Here is a 16,642-nt window from a genome sequence, read left to right as displayed (position 1 = left end):
CTGTCAAATGGCGCTCATCAGACAGAGAAACTGGGGAGACAGAAGACGTGATGAAGTTAGCTCTGGTCCAGGGTGTTATATGCAGCTTGATGATGATGAGGTTCAGAATTAGCAAGCTGCATTTAAGTCCTTGGACCAGTGCAAGAGTATGAGGGATCGTGCTGAGATACTTCCTTTGGGTTATTGCTATTCACACAAATTGTGTTAGCACTCTGTGGTTCCGGATAACTTCAAAAGATGACAGTAACTTTATAGTGTGGCTAATTATTCAAAATCCACCAAACAGATGACAGAGTGCAGGCAAGACGGACTGGTCGCACATCTTGTCCTCCATACGAAAACATGTTCAGAGAAAATGTCACGCTGTCGTTGCTCAACACATATCTGGATAACTTACTGTATGTCTAAGTGAACACAACTACTCCACTGAACCCATTTCCGATGGAAGACGGCTATCCGGTTAAAACCGCCCATCACTCTGTCCTAGTCCTGACATGACTGAGGAGAGGAGAGGCATTCTGTGGCACTCTGGGCTTTGTAATCACAGCGAGCACTGTGCAGCTCAACCGCACCAGTGGAGACGTTACGGATGCGGGAGGATGAGAGGGAACCATAGACCTACATGAGGGGAATGAGGAGGAATATAAATTCCTACGGCAAGCCAGCGTGTCTTTAAGTGCCACGCCAGCTGTGGTGGCTAGGGCCGTGCCTGTGGCCTGGCTGATTCAGGAACCATTTTCAGGGTAATTTGGACAGAGAGAAAAAGAAGGAGTGTCTCAGGGGACGTGATAGAGTCACACAATCATTGTCCTCAGCAATGAGACTCTCCGTTGAGACAAGCTGTATGCTTTTGGTTTGACCCTCACTAGAAACACTTGGGGTGGATCAGTTGGTAGGAGGGTTGGGCTCTTGCATAGATCACCGACACTGAATACGCGTGTCGTCAAGACCATTTAGATAAAAGTCTGCTAAATGCCTAAACACAAACAGACAAAATATGTGTGACTATGATTGAGCACGGGGGTCAAAAGTTACCGCCACAGCTGAACAATATTGATTCTGCTGCAGCACTTACATGGTGCACCTAACGGTGTGGAGTCGGGGTGGTACTGGCTACGTATGGCGGCTACCAGGCTGTTCCCAGGTCTGTGAATCAGGGAAGCTACTCGACTCCGGGACACATCAGACGCCTGGGACAGACACCACAAAGATCATCATCACTGTGATCCTCGTCGTCATAATCTCAATCGTCAGCTCATAGAAGACATTAGATGAGTCTACTATTGACTCCATTGGTAATGACAAATAGACCATTCAATTCCATTCCAAGAGGATTCTCTCACCTCTCCAGCACTGTAGCTGCGCAGTCTCTGCAGGTGCTGCCTGTGGGTCAGATGGTTGGGCAGACGGCCGTTCTGTAAGGGGATCCTGGGGTCAATGAAGGTTGTCGCCCGGCTGTTGTGGTCCACGAAAAACGACTGGAATGAAGAGGAAAACAGAGATTTACATGAACAGGACTTGAGACGAAGTATCCAGGGGAAACCCACAACCATAGTACCTAAAGTTTCATCACACTTCACCACGGCTCAAGTATCTTTCCACTGTGGCTAGACTTTATAGGTGGAATCCTGACTTCAGATAACTCAAGCTTCTTATATTGACATCAATTATGGAATCGGGGTACAATCAGAATCTCTCGGGAATTCTTAGTTTCATCATTTATCATTTCAGGACTAAGCTCCATCTCTCAACACTAACTACAACCTAACTATAAGTGCATAGACGTCGGATAAGTGAGCAGACCTTTACCTTGCCCTGTGGGTCTGTTTTGATCTCCCAGCCTCGGGGCAGCTCTAGTTGTGTGTCGGCAAACTTGTTGAGGAAAATCACCAGGTCTCTGTTGTGCTGGTAGCGCTCAAAGTTGCGCGCGTCCCGCCTGACCTTCAGGATCATGTGCTTCAGACAGGTACTGTTGGTGAATATCCGGTAGGCACCCTGGGATAGCCACACAGAGAACACATTACATTGCAGGACGTGGCGTGGTGTGGTTATACTGTGACAGTGGGGGGAAAAGACCCAATTTACTGTCATTGTGCACAGAAGGCGCAACCAACGCTCTCTCCACGCAAACATACCAGGCTTTGTTACATAAACACTTATGCTTTTAGACACCCCCCTGAACTGAAATAGAATGTCACAGAATCCGCAAACAAAGTTATCTGATCGAGTGTATTTAGTAGTAATACACATTATTTGACCTTTCCATCTGATCAACTATCTATAAACTCCTTTCAACCCAGGGGAAGAACTTCTCCCTCTCTGCCTCTCTCTATCAGTTGACAGGTCACGTCCCCACCTCTGTAACGGCTTCCCTTGCTTTGGCAGGAAGTTGCAGCGAGCTCCGACTCCCAACGGTCGATGGATCAATAACCAGACTCTATTAATAGATCGGCCATCGGTATGGAACAACGCCGTGTCGACCCAACCGCAACCGCTGGGCTTAGTTTGATGAGGTCATGACCGTGAGAGGACCGTGAAGTCACTGTTGGTGGTAATAAGCACCGTTTACCAAGGCAACAGCAGGGTCATATTATCTGGAAATAGACCTGAAGTGCTCAGGGATATGACCTGTCCTGTCCTGTGCTGTGCTCTGAGGGAAGATGGTGAACGGGGGAAACTCCACTGAACAAAAATATAAACGTAACCTGTAAAGTGTTGGTCTCATGTTTTATGAGCTGAAATAAAAGATTTCCCCCAAAATATTCCAAATGCACAAAAAGCTTATTTGTCTCACATTTGCTGCACAAATTTGTTTACAACCCTGTTAGTGAGCATTTCTCCTTAGCCAATAAAATCCATCCACCTGACAGGTGTGGCATATCAAGATGCTGATTAAACGTCATGATCATTACACAGCTGCACCTTGTGCTGGGGACAATAAAAGGACACTCTAAAATGTGCAGTTTTGTCTCAATTTTTGAGTGAGCATGCAATTGACATGCTGACTGCTGGAATGTCCACCAGAGCTGTTGCCAGAGCATTTCATGTTAATTTCTCTACCATAAGCCGCCTCTAACATTGTTTTAGAGAATTTGGCAGTACGTCCAACCGGACTCACAACCACCGACCACGTGTATGACGTTGTGTGGGTGAGTGGTTTGCTGATGTCAATGTTGTGAACAGAGTTCCCCATGGTGTGGTTATGGTATGGGCTGAAATAAGCTACGGACAATGAAGACAATTGTATTTTATCAATGCCAATTTGAATGCAGAGATACCGTGACGAGATCCTGAGGCCCATTATCGTGCCATTCACTCGCAGCCATCACCCCATGTTTCAGTATTATAATTCAGAGCCCCATGTAAGGATCTGTACACAATTCCAAGAAGCTGAAAATGTACTAGTTCTTCTATGGCCTGCATACTCACCAGACATGTCAACCATTGAGCATGTTTGGGATGCTCTGGATCAACGTGCACAACAGTGTGTTCCAGTTCCTGCCAATATTCAGAAACTTCGCACAGCCACAGTCATCAACTCTATGCAAAAGAGATGTGTTGCACTGCATTTGGCAAATGGTTGTCACACTAGATACGGACTGGTTTTCTAATCCACGTCACTTTCCTTTTTTTTAAGGGTATCTGTGACCAACAGATGCATATCTGTATTCCCACTAGTAAAATCCATAGATTACAGCCTAATGAATGTATTTCAATTGACTGATTTACTTATATGAATTGTAACTCAGAATAGGTTCTTGTGATAGGGCAACAAGGTCCGTGTTAACATGTGCTGTGTCATCAGGTACAGTGGTAGGATCAGAGGTGAGACAGAGGTGAACTGTGTATTTCAACAGAGACCAACATACTGTAGGAATCCAGCACCAGTTTACCAAGTGTTTACACACTGTAGCAAAGTTTGATTTATTCAGAAAGGAAAGGAATCACTGGTAGGTTATCAAAGTCAAAACAGAGGGTAAATAAAGGCTCAACTGACAGTCAAACATTACATCCAAAGACCTAAACCATCAAAGGACTATTCCTATTTGAACAGCACTTACGTAGTTGGCGTGTAGGACCGTGAAGAACTCAGGGTGGGTGATGAACTTAACGGCAGGGCACTGGAGGAGCAGGGTGATCTTCTGGTTGCTGACAGGGGATGAGGGGCCCTCTCTCCTTGGCTCTGCACAGAAAAGTAGGCAATGCGTGTCTAAATAGTGAATAATATATGTACAATATGCATGTATTACATTGATCATGTTAATACCATATTAACGCCATGGTGGTCGAGCATGAAGCTTGCAATGGGTCATGGGTCTGATTTGAATGGAGCCACTCATATGAAAAGGTATGCATACACTATTGTAAGTGTCAACTAAATGGCATATTCCATGATGGTTTAGGTAGAGGAGTGAGATGCACACCAATGGCCTGTGGTGGAGAGTCTGTTTCCGTTTCCGTGCTGACACTTCTCTCCAACCTCCGTCCACCACACTCATCCTCCGTCGCCATGGTCCTCTGGATGTTCTGGTACCTGGAAAGGAACAGGGAGTGACATCACTGTACGTCAGTGCACCGACGAGGCGCCTTATTGCGTCGAGGCGCTTTCACGGTCAACTCTGTTGACTTGATCTGCTACTGCACACACTCGAGTAGTAAAAGTAGAAATGAATCTATACAGTACTGCAGCTTGGCACCTTTTTGTCATTGATAAACTAAACGGTATACTTTCAAGATGCAACCCAGGTCAAAGACGGCATCCACCATTCTTAAAGCTGCTATTCCATAGCAGTGGAACTGCCAGGTCCGTTTGCGATATAACTGGGTCATTTCGCATCTCTTATTCTTCATTTATTGGTCAGTGGGTGTCCCTTGTGGCATAAAATTAGGTCAGTGTGTGGAAGCAGAAATGAGTTTATTTCTGAAGGTGTGTGTTCTGAATCTAATGTGGGCAAATCACTGGAGCATTAAAGACATGGGGACCCTCAGTGACTGGGAGCCAAACGATGGCTTCATTGCATCTTTACAGATTTAAATCTCTGTGTGTGTGTGTGTGGGGGGGGATTGTGTTTGTGAGGTATAGAAAAACAGAGAATGAAAAAGAGTGATTGTCAAATGGGAATTTAGATGGGAATTTAGGATGCATGCCCAGGCATGTCCACTAGATGGTAGCACTGCACAAACATAAGAGTAAACTGGCGGCTTACCACAGAGGGGATATCGCATGAAAAGTAGTTACAGAGCACATCACTGAGAATCCAACTGGTCGTCACATTGTATGACTAAGGCAAGGCAGCCTAAGAGATATTCAATCATGCATGATCCATTCTGACCATTTTATGCACTCTGCTCTCATCCTCTCATCCCCCCTTTTCTATCCCCCTTTCTTTATTACACTCCCCTGTCTCCTCTCTCCATCCCCTCATCCCCCCCTTCTCCGGTGCTTCAGGATGCCCATGGCCAGGAAGAACGTGTACAAACACTAATCTGTTCCCTGTGCCATGGGATTACTAAATAGAACATGAAATGTCTTGGCACTTATTTATTTACCTATTTGAACATTGCAGTTGGGGCAGCGGCCAGTTGTGAGTGAATGTATCGATGTCCTCCATGTGCTTGTGTATGCTGGACTGATGCTTTTCAATGTGCATGATGATGAATGCGCATGTGTACGGTGATGCCAAAGGGAAGGACATTAAAGTTCTATTCCGTTCTATTCTCCCAACCTCACCTCCTGTTGAGCTGCTCCATCTGCTGGGTGGAGCTGGAGCGCTGGATGCCGTTACACTTGGAGGCGGCGTGCGTGGGCCTCCGCCAGGTGGTGGTGCGGTTCACGTGGTCCACGTAGAAGACACGTCCGTGGCTGTCAATGCGCGCCTCCCAGTCTGCACACACACAGGAAGTACAGCGAGAGGTAGGGGGACACAGAGAGGGAGATGTGATTGTAATACGACACCCAATTAAGAATGACAGAAAAAGAAAGGAGAGGAATTGAAGGGAAAGGAAGTTGAAAGGGGTTTGATTAAGAGGCGGAGTAGTAGCAAAAGGGAAAGCTGGAGACAGGAAAGAGGAGTAAGGATGGAATGGGAGGTTTGCTTTGGGAGATGATTGAAGCTGACAAGGGGTTATTGTCTGCTGTGGTCAGCTGGCTTTGGGATCAAAGTAATCTCACGGAGGTCGATATTGTATTAAGCAACTAGCTATATGCTTCACACCCCACGACATTCAGAAAGGTTGCTAACATCAGACAGGAGTTGGACGCCTAAAGGTGCATGCACAGTACATCCCTGCATGAATGGACCCTCAGTAAATGGTAAACACATGAGCTTAAAGTCATTAACTACGTCCCAAATCGCACCCTATTCCCTATATAGTGCACTACTTTTAACGAGAGTCCTATGGGCCCAGGTAAAAAGTAGTGCACTATATAGGGAATAGGGTTCCATTTGGAATGCATGCCTTGTCAGCTTTGGCAGTCCCTATAGGAATTACACATACATACTGTACATCCACAGCAACAGAGGACCCTTTGCCCACAGATTTACACATTAATAGTGAAGGTGACCGAGAGCCAAAGTGACACTTCACCAGGGTGCCTGATGACACATACTGGCAACCATGAAGTGAAAATACAAGGGATCCTTCCTGACTTCTTAAAAATATGATTGAGATCCTGTGTTTAAAACTTGGAAGTGCTTCTAAATGGCATCTGTTGTTTGTGAGACAGGGCTGATGACTAGCTATGATGCCATTAATGAGGTCTACAGTTGTAGCCAAGGACCAGCACGTAAAGTAATCTCCCAAAACCACTTAAGCTTCCGTCCCAACACATCCATTTAACCTGCAGTACATCTTCCTCACTTTCTGTCATTCCCTTTCCCTGTCTTTCCTCTCTCTCTGTTCCGAAGCTGGGCCTCACCCCGGCCAAATCTCTTTCCCTTCTCCTCCCTCTGTTTAATCATCATCTGTCTCTCTGTAGCAGGGCACGGCAGGGCACGGCAGTGGGCGGGGCATGGCAGTGGGCGGGGCACAGCAGTGGGCGGGGCACAGCAGTGGGTGGGGAATCATGGTGATGGGATTCACTCTGGGATTAGAAACCTGCTGGCTTTCACAACACATGGCACGGAGTGAGGGAGAGAGAGAGAGAGATCATCTCATCTGACACCCACCCACCCAGGAAGTGGATTATAACCCACTAAATGCACAGCAGTACAGCCTGCTAGTCGAAGCAGCAGAAAATATCCTCACCCCAAAATCAAGGCAAAGGTATTGAAATGGAACGTATCGCTCATGAGACGATGTTGCATCAGTTGTATACTACTGTATTCAGACTGGCAGAATCATGGGTAGTGTAGTCAGTGCTGTGGCAAGCAGACAGGGAGAGAAACAGAGAAACATGCATACAGGATACTATTACTGTGGAGGGAGTTACTTTGAGTCAGCGTGGAGAGATGTGGGTATTATCACTGCACTGCAGAGTAGAGCTGAATATTCATGCCTATTTGGGGATGTGGATGTGTCTACTTGAGGCTGTAAGGTGCTTACGTTAGATATGAGGGCTTTGAGAGATGCACGATTGAGAGGCAGTTACTGTCAGAGATAGTCTGTAGTTTGGTACTGTTTTGAAGAATGTGTGTGTGTGTGTGTGTGTGTGTGTGTGTGCACATTCACGTGTCCTAAATACTAACACAGTAATAGAAATATACCTCCTAGCAGCAGCTCCTCTCCATCCCTGCTCTGCTTATTCTAATGAGCTGGAATAGAGTCCCTCTTGGTGCAGCAGAACTATATTTGTGGCTGTCAGATCTCTCCCCGGTAACTCTCCACTGATTTGGTTTTTGGAGGCTATTTTTAGCCATTTCATAGTAAAAACCAAAGCTCAGCAGGGCTTCTGCTGGTGTGACATTGCACCAAATTCCAATATCAACACAGAGAAAGACCAACCTGAAAAACAGGATGAATTCTCTGCTCACAGGGGAAGAGAAACTTGAGTAAACAAAATAAAAAATGAAAAGCAATGTAAAAAGGAAGAGTGAAATATTTCATCGTATTTTATTCTATTGTGAATACTTTCCATTTTGCTGCAATTTAACTAACAGAAGAGTTCACAAGGAACCATCTATGTTAGCGATAAACAACATTTTCCAGAGCCAGTCACATTCATCTCTTCTCTAGGGTTCATGGAACTTGTAGTCCAACAGACCTTAGCGTGAGACGAACCCAACAGCCTCCACTAGTATCAGACGCCCTGCTGATATAAATATAGACTGCCTCTCCCGCTCTGCCTCTCTAGGGCCTGTCACTATAGAAACGGTGGTGGCGATGGCTGTGGTGCCTGATGTGTGAGATGGTTAGATGTACAGCACTCCAGGATGCCACATAGTAGCATATACTGTAGTACCACCTAGAAACCCAATTGGGCAAAACCTTGGACATAAAACACGCCAGGTCTCATGACTTCAGTGGGACCAGGGCGACCAGAAATGACTGTTCTAGATGGTCAAATCACCATGGTGTGAATGGTTGTACAGAAAACATCAAGGATGGATCAATGTACTGATAGACAGAGAGATGGATAGGTGCCACCAGAGTGGTGTGTCCCTCGCCATTGGAGAGATGTTAAGAGAAATGGCTACATGCACATCGATGAATGCGACACACATCTCAAAGCCCCCGGGCGCGTGCACACACAGACACACGACTCCGGGGTAAGAGTAAGGGTGGTGAATGATGTTGGAAGTCTTACTTGGAGGCAACGGTTCATCAACAGTTGGGTAATGGTGGGTGTCAGGTCGCAAAGCAGGAGGATGACCGCATGGCAAGTAACTATCTCCTATATAGACATGGGAGGAGAAACACAGGGGAACCTGTGAGCTAACAGAGGTGGGAAATGGAGGTTGGTGAACGTAGACATGTATCTCATATATCAGCTCACATTGGATATATGTCAGGGGACGAGAAATTGGAGGAGAAAATGCAGTTTCAGTGTTATTGAGAGATTTTGTTGCCAGGTTGGAGACCTGCTTTCACCGGGTTGACCCCAGCTAAATAAATCAGGAGGTAGAAAAGTAAATACCTGTGCAGAATGGATGCCACTGAAACTTAATGATGGCGCATGGTATTTCTAGGGCACTCTACCCAGCCTAGAGGGACCACAAAGTAAACTCCACCTTACAGTGACCAGAGAGAGTGAGCGAAAGAGAGAGAGTGAGGGATTGAGATAGAGAGACACATTGTGGGGGTGGTGTGGGCGTGACTTTTTTCAGTTCAGAAAGTGCAGTGTGTGTGGCTGCTTTTTTTGGGTATTTTTATTCATTTTTATTTACCCCTTTTTTCTCCCCAATTTAGCGGGGAGAAAATTAGCTAGTAACAGTCTTGTCTCATCGCTGCAACTCCCGTACGGACTCGGGAGAGGCGAAGGTCGAGAGCCGTGTGTCCTCCGAAACACAACCCAACCAAGCCACAGTGCTTCTTGAAACAATGCCCGCTTAACCCGGAAGCCAGCCACACCAATCGTGTCACTGTGCATGCGCCCGGCCCGCCACAGGAGTCGCTAGAGACCACTTCACCACTTGGGAGGCCTCAAAATCATACGTTTTTAATAGAAAAACAACAACATTTTAGGTTCTAAGTTCACAACTATGTTTAAACCACATCAGGAGAACCTTTAACGGGTTACTCTTTAATGCAAGTGCGCACCAGGAAGAGACCGCTGTTTGGTTAAGCGGTGTTGCTGTAGCGCTCATGTGTTTGCAAAAGAAATGTCCACTGGATGGCTGCAAATAATCATGTTATCATTCTGCCAGGTAGGCATTGGATACTTTGTAGTTAGTATTTAATTGAGAAGGCTTTTGGGAAAGCCTTTCCATCTTTACGAGAAGAAGGTTGTCATTAGCATCATACCGCTAACGGCTACACAAAGTGTATACGCGCCCACATGCACACAAGACAGCTGCATTCCTGCGCCGTTTCAGAAAACTGAATAAAAATACGCATTTTGTTCCTGTCTTATGAATCCCTTGGGCAAATGAATGCATGTTATATTACGTTGAAAAGATCTAGTTGATTTCATATTAAGTTCACTACATTTTTTAACATTCTTCAATTCCATTTTAATGTTTTGGATTCCGTGATTCTGTCCTCATTCTCTGCAACGGGGATTCTATAAGGCCCTGATACTGTTCCGTGTGTGTGTCTAGCTATTGTACTGTGTCTGTGTGTGTGTTATTGCACAGAGTGGGCGCTGCTATTTAGAATGGCAGGTAAATGGCAGCGGAAGCTCCCAGTGCTGTACACTAACAGGAGTGACTGTTAGCGTGGAGAATCAGTGGGGACTGACTTGGTTCTGCTTGGCCGGGTTAGTACAGTAGTGACTGTTAGCGTGGAGAATCAGTGGGGACTGTCTTGGTTCTGCTTGGCCGGGTTAGTACAGTAGTGACTGTGAGCGTGATGGATCAGTGGGGACTGTCTTGGTTCTGCTTGGCCGGGTTAGTACAGTAGTGACTGTGAGCGTGATGGATCAGTGGGGACTGTCTTGGTTCTGCTTGGCCGGGTTAGTACAGTAGTGACTGTGAGCGTGATGGATCAGTGGGGACTGTCTTGGTTCTGCTTGGCCGGGTTAGTACAGTAGTGACTGTGAGCGTGATGGATCAGTGGGGACTGACTTGGTTCTGCTTGGCCGGGTTAGTACAGTAGTGACTGTTAGCGTGGAGAATCAGTGGGGACTGTCTTGGTTCTGCTTGGCCGGGTTAGTACAGTAGTGACTGTGAGCGTGATGGATCAGTGGGGACTGTCTTGGTTCTGCTTGGCCGGGTTAGTACAGTAGTGACTGTGAGCGTGATGGATCAGTGGGGACTGTCTTGGTTCTGCTTGGCCGGGTTAGTACAGTAGTGACTGTGAGCGTGATGGATCAGTGGGGACTGACTTGGTTCTGCTTGGCCGGGTTAGTACAGGAGTGACTGTTAGCGTGGAGCATCAGTGGGGACTGACTTGGTTCTGCTTGGCCGGGTTAGTACAGTAGTGACTGTGAGCGTGATGGATCAGTGGGGACTGACTTTGTTCTGCTTGGCCGGGTTTGTACAGGAGTGACTGTGAGCGTGATGGATCAGTGGGGACTGTCTTGGTTCTGCTTGGCCGGGTTAGTACAGTAGTGACTGTGAGCGTGATGGATCAGTGGGGACTGACTTTGTTCTGCTTGGCCGGGTTTGTACAGGAGTGACTGTGAGCGTGATGGATCAGTGGGGACTGTCTTGGTTCTGCTTGGCCGGGTTTGTACAGGAGTGACTGTGAGCGTGATGGATCAGTGGGGACTGACTTTGTTCTGCTTGGCCGGGTTTGTACAGGAGTGACTGTGAGCGTGGAGAATCAGTGGGGACTGACTTGGTTCTGCTTGGCCGGGTTAGTACAGTAGTGACTGTGAGCGTGATGGATCAGTGGGGACTGACTTTGTTCTGCTTGGCCGGGTTTGTACAGGAGTGACTGTGAGCGTGATGGATCAGTGGGGACTGACTTTGTTCTGCTTGGCCGGGTTTGTACAGGAGTGACTGTGAGCGTGATGGATCAGTGGGGACTGTCTTGGTTCTGCTTGGCCGGGTTTGTACAGGAGTGACTGTTAACGTGGTGGATCAGTGGGGACTGACTTGGTTCTGCTTGGCCGGGTTTGTACTGAGTATGTTGTAGCTGCAGGTACCTGCACGCCTTCCACCCACCCACCACTTCTCTCAGTATTCAGCAGTGTGTGTGGTGAGCGTACTGTGTGTCTGTGTTTGTGTAGGATTTATCTCCCACCGTATAGTATCTCCGTCAATAAAGAGGTACTGTACTGTCAGCCCTCAGAGAGAGGGAGAGCAGAGAAAACGTCAAACAACCGCCAAGACAAATGACAGATATAAAACCGCCACATGCCCCCCCCCCCCCCAACATTACCCATTTTCTCCAACAATGATAACAATAGTCAGTTACCCAGGTGACAGAAGTTCTGAACATTTTTCATTAGCAATTCTAATTAAGGAAGAATGACTTTGAAGTGTACGTGAGATGAAAGGAGAAAGGTATAAAACGCAGGCAGGAGTCTCGCCGTGTGCTGATCGAGCCATTAAATGGGGCCTTCATTTTTTATCTCTGATTTGTGACCTACATTGCGTATCGTGTCTAATGAGTCAACGTGTAAAAAACAGAACACTTATAGTAAAGCTTTGGAGAACACAGGAGTTCAAGTTGAAAGAAGACCATGCATTTTCAGTGTATACCCTAAAAACAGCCAACAGACATAACGACCCCATGAAGGTATGTTGCTCAGCAGCAGCAATGCCACCGTGAACAATGTAAATGAAGCTGAATTGTAGGCTCGCTTGAACAGAACTGTTTCAAATTCAAACGCAATCTGTAACCTGCACTGATTATCTTCCTTGGTCCTCATTCTCTCACTATTCCCTCATTTTGTCCTTACTTCAAAACAACCCAGCCTCAAACGGTTGGGCATCCACTTTGTGTAGCAGTGTTTTCACCCAGTAACTGAACCGGTAACTGAACCGGTAACTTGACAGGTAACTGAACAGGTAACTGAACCAGTAGCTGAAACAGTAACTTGACCGGTAACTTGACCGGTAACTTGACCGGTAACTTGACCGGTAACTTGACCGGTAACTTGACCGGTAACTGAACCGGTAGCTGAACCAGCAACTGAACTAATAACTGAATCAGTAGCATACCCACTAACTGAACCAGTAACTTAACCAGTAACTTAATTAGTACCTGAACCAGTACCTGAGCCAGTAACTTAACCAATAACTGAACCAGTAACTGAACCAGTAACTGAACCAATAACTGAACCAATAACTGAATCAGTAGCTGACCCAGTAACTGATCCAGTAACTGACCCAGTAACTTAACCAGTAACTTAACCAGTAGCTGAACTAATAACTGAACCAGTAACTGAACCAGTAGCTGAACTAATAACTCAACCAGTAGTTGGACCACCATTTCAGTCAAAGCCAAATCAAAAACAAACATAGAAACAAAGAACATAGATAACAAAACAACATGGCAGCAGCAAAGCAGATTATGACCAAAAACATAAGCCTGGTGCCATATGGCAGCCAGGAACCTAAACCCAATGCCAAAGCGCTACCATGAGTTTGACCGCATTGTTTGTGTGACCTAACCACCCCACGCTGACCACTCTCCTCTGAGGCCACCGTCACCTTTGACCCCTGTCCAGGAGGCCTGATGTGTGTCTGTGATGTGTGATGTATGTGTGTGGGGAAGACACACACACAAGGGTCATCACAACAGACACAAAGACTGTTGTGAAATTGGGGGTAAAACGCACAACAGCGGGGGTATGTGTTTCCCATTGCCTCCTTTCTCGACCCACGGTGCACTGCCCTTTTAAAGGGCAAAACAATGATAATCACAATCATGGGTGATGGCTCGGTTGGCATTCACTCGATTCACGGCAGTGTGGGGGGTTGGGGGTTGGGGGGAAGATTATTACAGCGACACTGACAGTGCTCATGCACTTGAATGTGGGGGAAGAAACAAGAGAGCTCCCTGTGCAACACACTAATGGGCAGCCAGGCCTGTCACAGCGGAGGCTATGGACTCGATAACAGACCTCTCCTGTGCTCTCTCTATCAATAGACTATGGTGAGGTGAGGAGGAGGCCTTGTTTCTTAAAATAAGGTTCTGTGTATAGTAAGCTATAATTATTGTGGTGGGCTGCGATGCTGTGCAGTTGTTGTACAGTGTAATCATCACAAGGCAAGAATGTAGAGTAGTCATGCAAAAATAGAAACCTTTTGAATGGAGAGGTTAAGAGTGTTGTTTTAATTTGTTATTCTGGGTATGTTTTTATCACGTTTGCTACGGTTGACCTGGTCTCAGGTTCTGAACAGGGTAAATACACATTTACCAGGTGTATCAGTTAGCAAGTGACTATGAAGAGCATCTCACCTCCTACTGTCCTATCGCTAGGCCCGGCCACCGGCGACTCCCCGCTCTCCCCTCTCGTCCCCTCCTCCGTCTCCTCCCTCCATTCTGCTGTCGTCCCATCGCCGCCAGGCTCCCTGGTGTCGGGGCTCTGGATGGAGTCAGGCACCGACTCAAAGGCGCTGTTCTCCTCCTCTTCCTCCTCTTCGTCCTGCGAGGAGAAGACGGTGCTCTCTGAGAGGCGTGTGCTGTCCACCGACGACAGCCGTGTGTGGCTGCAGGGGCGGTTGCGCCCCTCGTAGCCAGAGTTGCTGTAGCAGGAGGTGCTGTAACAACTGGTGCTGTAACAAGACGTGCTGTAGCAGGAGTTGTCGCACAACTCACACTCGCTCCCCCTCACTCCCCGGCCGCTTCCGCCCACTTCCGCCTCTTCGTTCTCCAGGCGTGGGTGTAGCGTCCTCCCTCCCCTCTCCCCTCCATCCAGGAGCTGGTTGAGTTCTGACAGGCGCTCGATGGACAGACTGCGGGGGAGAGTCCTACTACGACAGCAGGGGGCTGTGCACTCACGCACCTGGGAGGGGGACGCCAGGGATTGGGACGCGTCTCCTTCCTCCTCCTCCTCCTCCCCTTCCCCTTCCTCCCCGTCCTTGGAGGTGGGTTTGATAGTCGGCTCCTCGGTAGAAGACCCTCCCTCCTCCTCCCCCTCTTCCTCCTCCCCGCTGCCCTGCCGTTGGTGTGCTGAAGGCAGGCTGTGGAGGAGGTGGTGGATGCGGATGTAGTGGGTGCGTGGTGTCTCGGGGTCGCCACACGATGAGGCGATCACTGTCTCCAGCTCCGAGACGGGCAGCGAGCAGGGCCTGTTCTTGCGCCGCAGGGCGCTCCGCATTGGAGGGGAGGCGCGGGCTGGGCAGCAACAGTCAACCCTCCTCGGTTTGGCTTCCACCACCACCTGCTGTCCCTCCTCCTCCACTACCTCCACTAGCTCCTCAGACGGCACAGGCCCCGTGGCTCCTTCCAACGGCTCCTCCACAGCAGTGGTAGGTTCCTCACTGTCCAACTCCATCTCCACACCCTCAGGTTTAGGCTGCACCTGGGCCTCCCCCTCCTCAGACAGGGCTTGAGCCTCCTGGGCTCCAGTCTCCTCCTCCTCCTCTCTCTCCTCCACCAATTGTTCAGCTGAAACCTGCTCTTCTATCCCAGTCTGTGGATCTGAAGAAGATACCTGCACCTCCCTAACTGTACTCTCCTCCATCTCAACCAGGGTGACCTGCTCCTCCACACCCTCCTCCTCCATGACATCGTCCCCAGGATGGGCCTCCTCTGTGAGGGAGACATAAGCGAGAGTGGTGGAGGGCTCCGGGTCCTCCAAGTCTGGCGCTCCATCCAGGGGAAGTTCAGGTGTGTCGGGCCCCATGCTCAATGTGTCTTCGGCAGGGATCTCTGCTGGGGTGACTGGGTCCACCTGGTTTACCTCCAACTGGTCAGGGTCAGGGACCACAGGGCACTCCATGACGAGGGAGATGTCCTCGTCATCTGAAATGAGAGAGAACCATAAGTCACCTTACTGTCTTAGAATGGTGACTTGGGCACACAATAAAATAAATTGCTGACAAAGAGAAATTGCACTGTGGATTTCCTTTATGTGTAATTGTTGAATAGTGGCATTGGCATAGTACAGGGATTTCTAACACAAATGTGTTGGACTTTTAATCAGGACAATAATAGTACATGGAATGAATCAACAGTAATATTGTTCACATTAATCTCCACTGTGATCAATGTTCTTGACTATATCATGTGGGACATAAAAAATGACTGGGTCTAATCGTGGTTATTTCAATTTGATCATTGAGTCAAAAGGGACATAAATGTGATCTCGATCCTGATGTAAAAGAAGGTAAGGGTTCAAAGAAGGAAGTGCTTGTGACCTGGGTGAATGGAAGACATCATCTCAAATCTGAACTGCAGCTGTCCACTAACATGATCCGTCGGCAGCCTGCGGCCAAGAGAGTAGCTCACCACACGGTCCCTATGAGTGAGTGAGTGAGTGAGTGAGTGGGTGAGTGAGTGAGTGTGAGTGAGTGAGTGAGTGAGTGAGTGTGAGTGTGAGTGTGAGTGAGTGAGTGAGTGAGTGAGTGAGTGAGTGAGTGAGTGGGTGAGTGAGTGAGTGTGAGTGTGAGTGAGTGAGTGAGTGAGTGAGTGAGAGAGTGAGTGAGTGAGTGAGTGAGTGAGTGAGTGAGAGAGTGAGTGAGTGAGTGAGTGAGTGAGTGAGTGAGTGAGTGAGTGAGTGAGTGAGTGAGTGAGTGAGTGAGTGAGTGAGTGAGTGAGAGAGAGAGTGAGTGAGAGTGAGAGAGAGCAAAAAAAAACATGAGGAAAGAGAGATAAAAGGGGAGATAATACAAAAGTTAGAGAAAACGCAAGCGAAGTAGAAAGAGACATTTAAAAGGATCAGACATACAGTACCAGTCAAGATTTGTACTATTTTCTACATTGTAGAATAATAGTGAAGACCTCAAAACTATGAAATAACACATATGGAATCATGTAGTAACCATAAAAGTGTTAAACAAATTCTTCTTGATGACAGCTTTGCACACTCTTGGCATTCTCTCAACCAGCTTCATGGGGTAGTCACCTGGAAGGCATTTAAATTAACAGGTGTGCCTTGTTAAAAGTTCATTTGTGGAATTTCTTTCCTTCTTAATGTGTTTGA

The 16,642-nt window shown here is 47.6% G+C and overlaps 1 protein-coding gene across 1 annotated transcript in view; it reads right to left on the bottom strand.

Moving 5' to 3' along the window:
- Positions 1–16,642, bottom strand: part of hecw1a (HECT, C2 and WW domain containing E3 ubiquitin protein ligase 1a) — a 73,686-nt gene that overhangs the window by 18,411 nt on the left and 38,633 nt on the right. Inside the window, exons 7-14 of the mRNA XM_031836139.1 lie at positions 15,858–15,958; positions 13,954–15,462; positions 5,732–5,885; positions 4,425–4,534; positions 4,062–4,183; positions 1,810–1,995; positions 1,344–1,478; positions 1,076–1,190 (exon numbers count right to left, since the gene is read on the bottom strand). Coding sequence (XP_031691999.1) covers positions 1,076–1,190; positions 1,344–1,478; positions 1,810–1,995; positions 4,062–4,183; positions 4,425–4,534; positions 5,732–5,885; positions 13,954–15,462; positions 15,858–15,958 — 2,432 coding nt within the window. The remainder of the gene's footprint in view (positions 1–1,075; positions 1,191–1,343; positions 1,479–1,809; positions 1,996–4,061; positions 4,184–4,424; positions 4,535–5,731; positions 5,886–13,953; positions 15,463–15,857; positions 15,959–16,642) is intronic.

This window comes from Oncorhynchus kisutch, linkage group LG11 (genome assembly GCF_002021735.2).
Source record: "Oncorhynchus kisutch isolate 150728-3 linkage group LG11, Okis_V2, whole genome shotgun sequence".
Lineage (NCBI taxonomy): Eukaryota > Metazoa > Chordata > Actinopteri > Salmoniformes > Salmonidae > Oncorhynchus > Oncorhynchus kisutch.
This window is presented reverse-complemented; position numbering and strand designations above follow the sequence as displayed.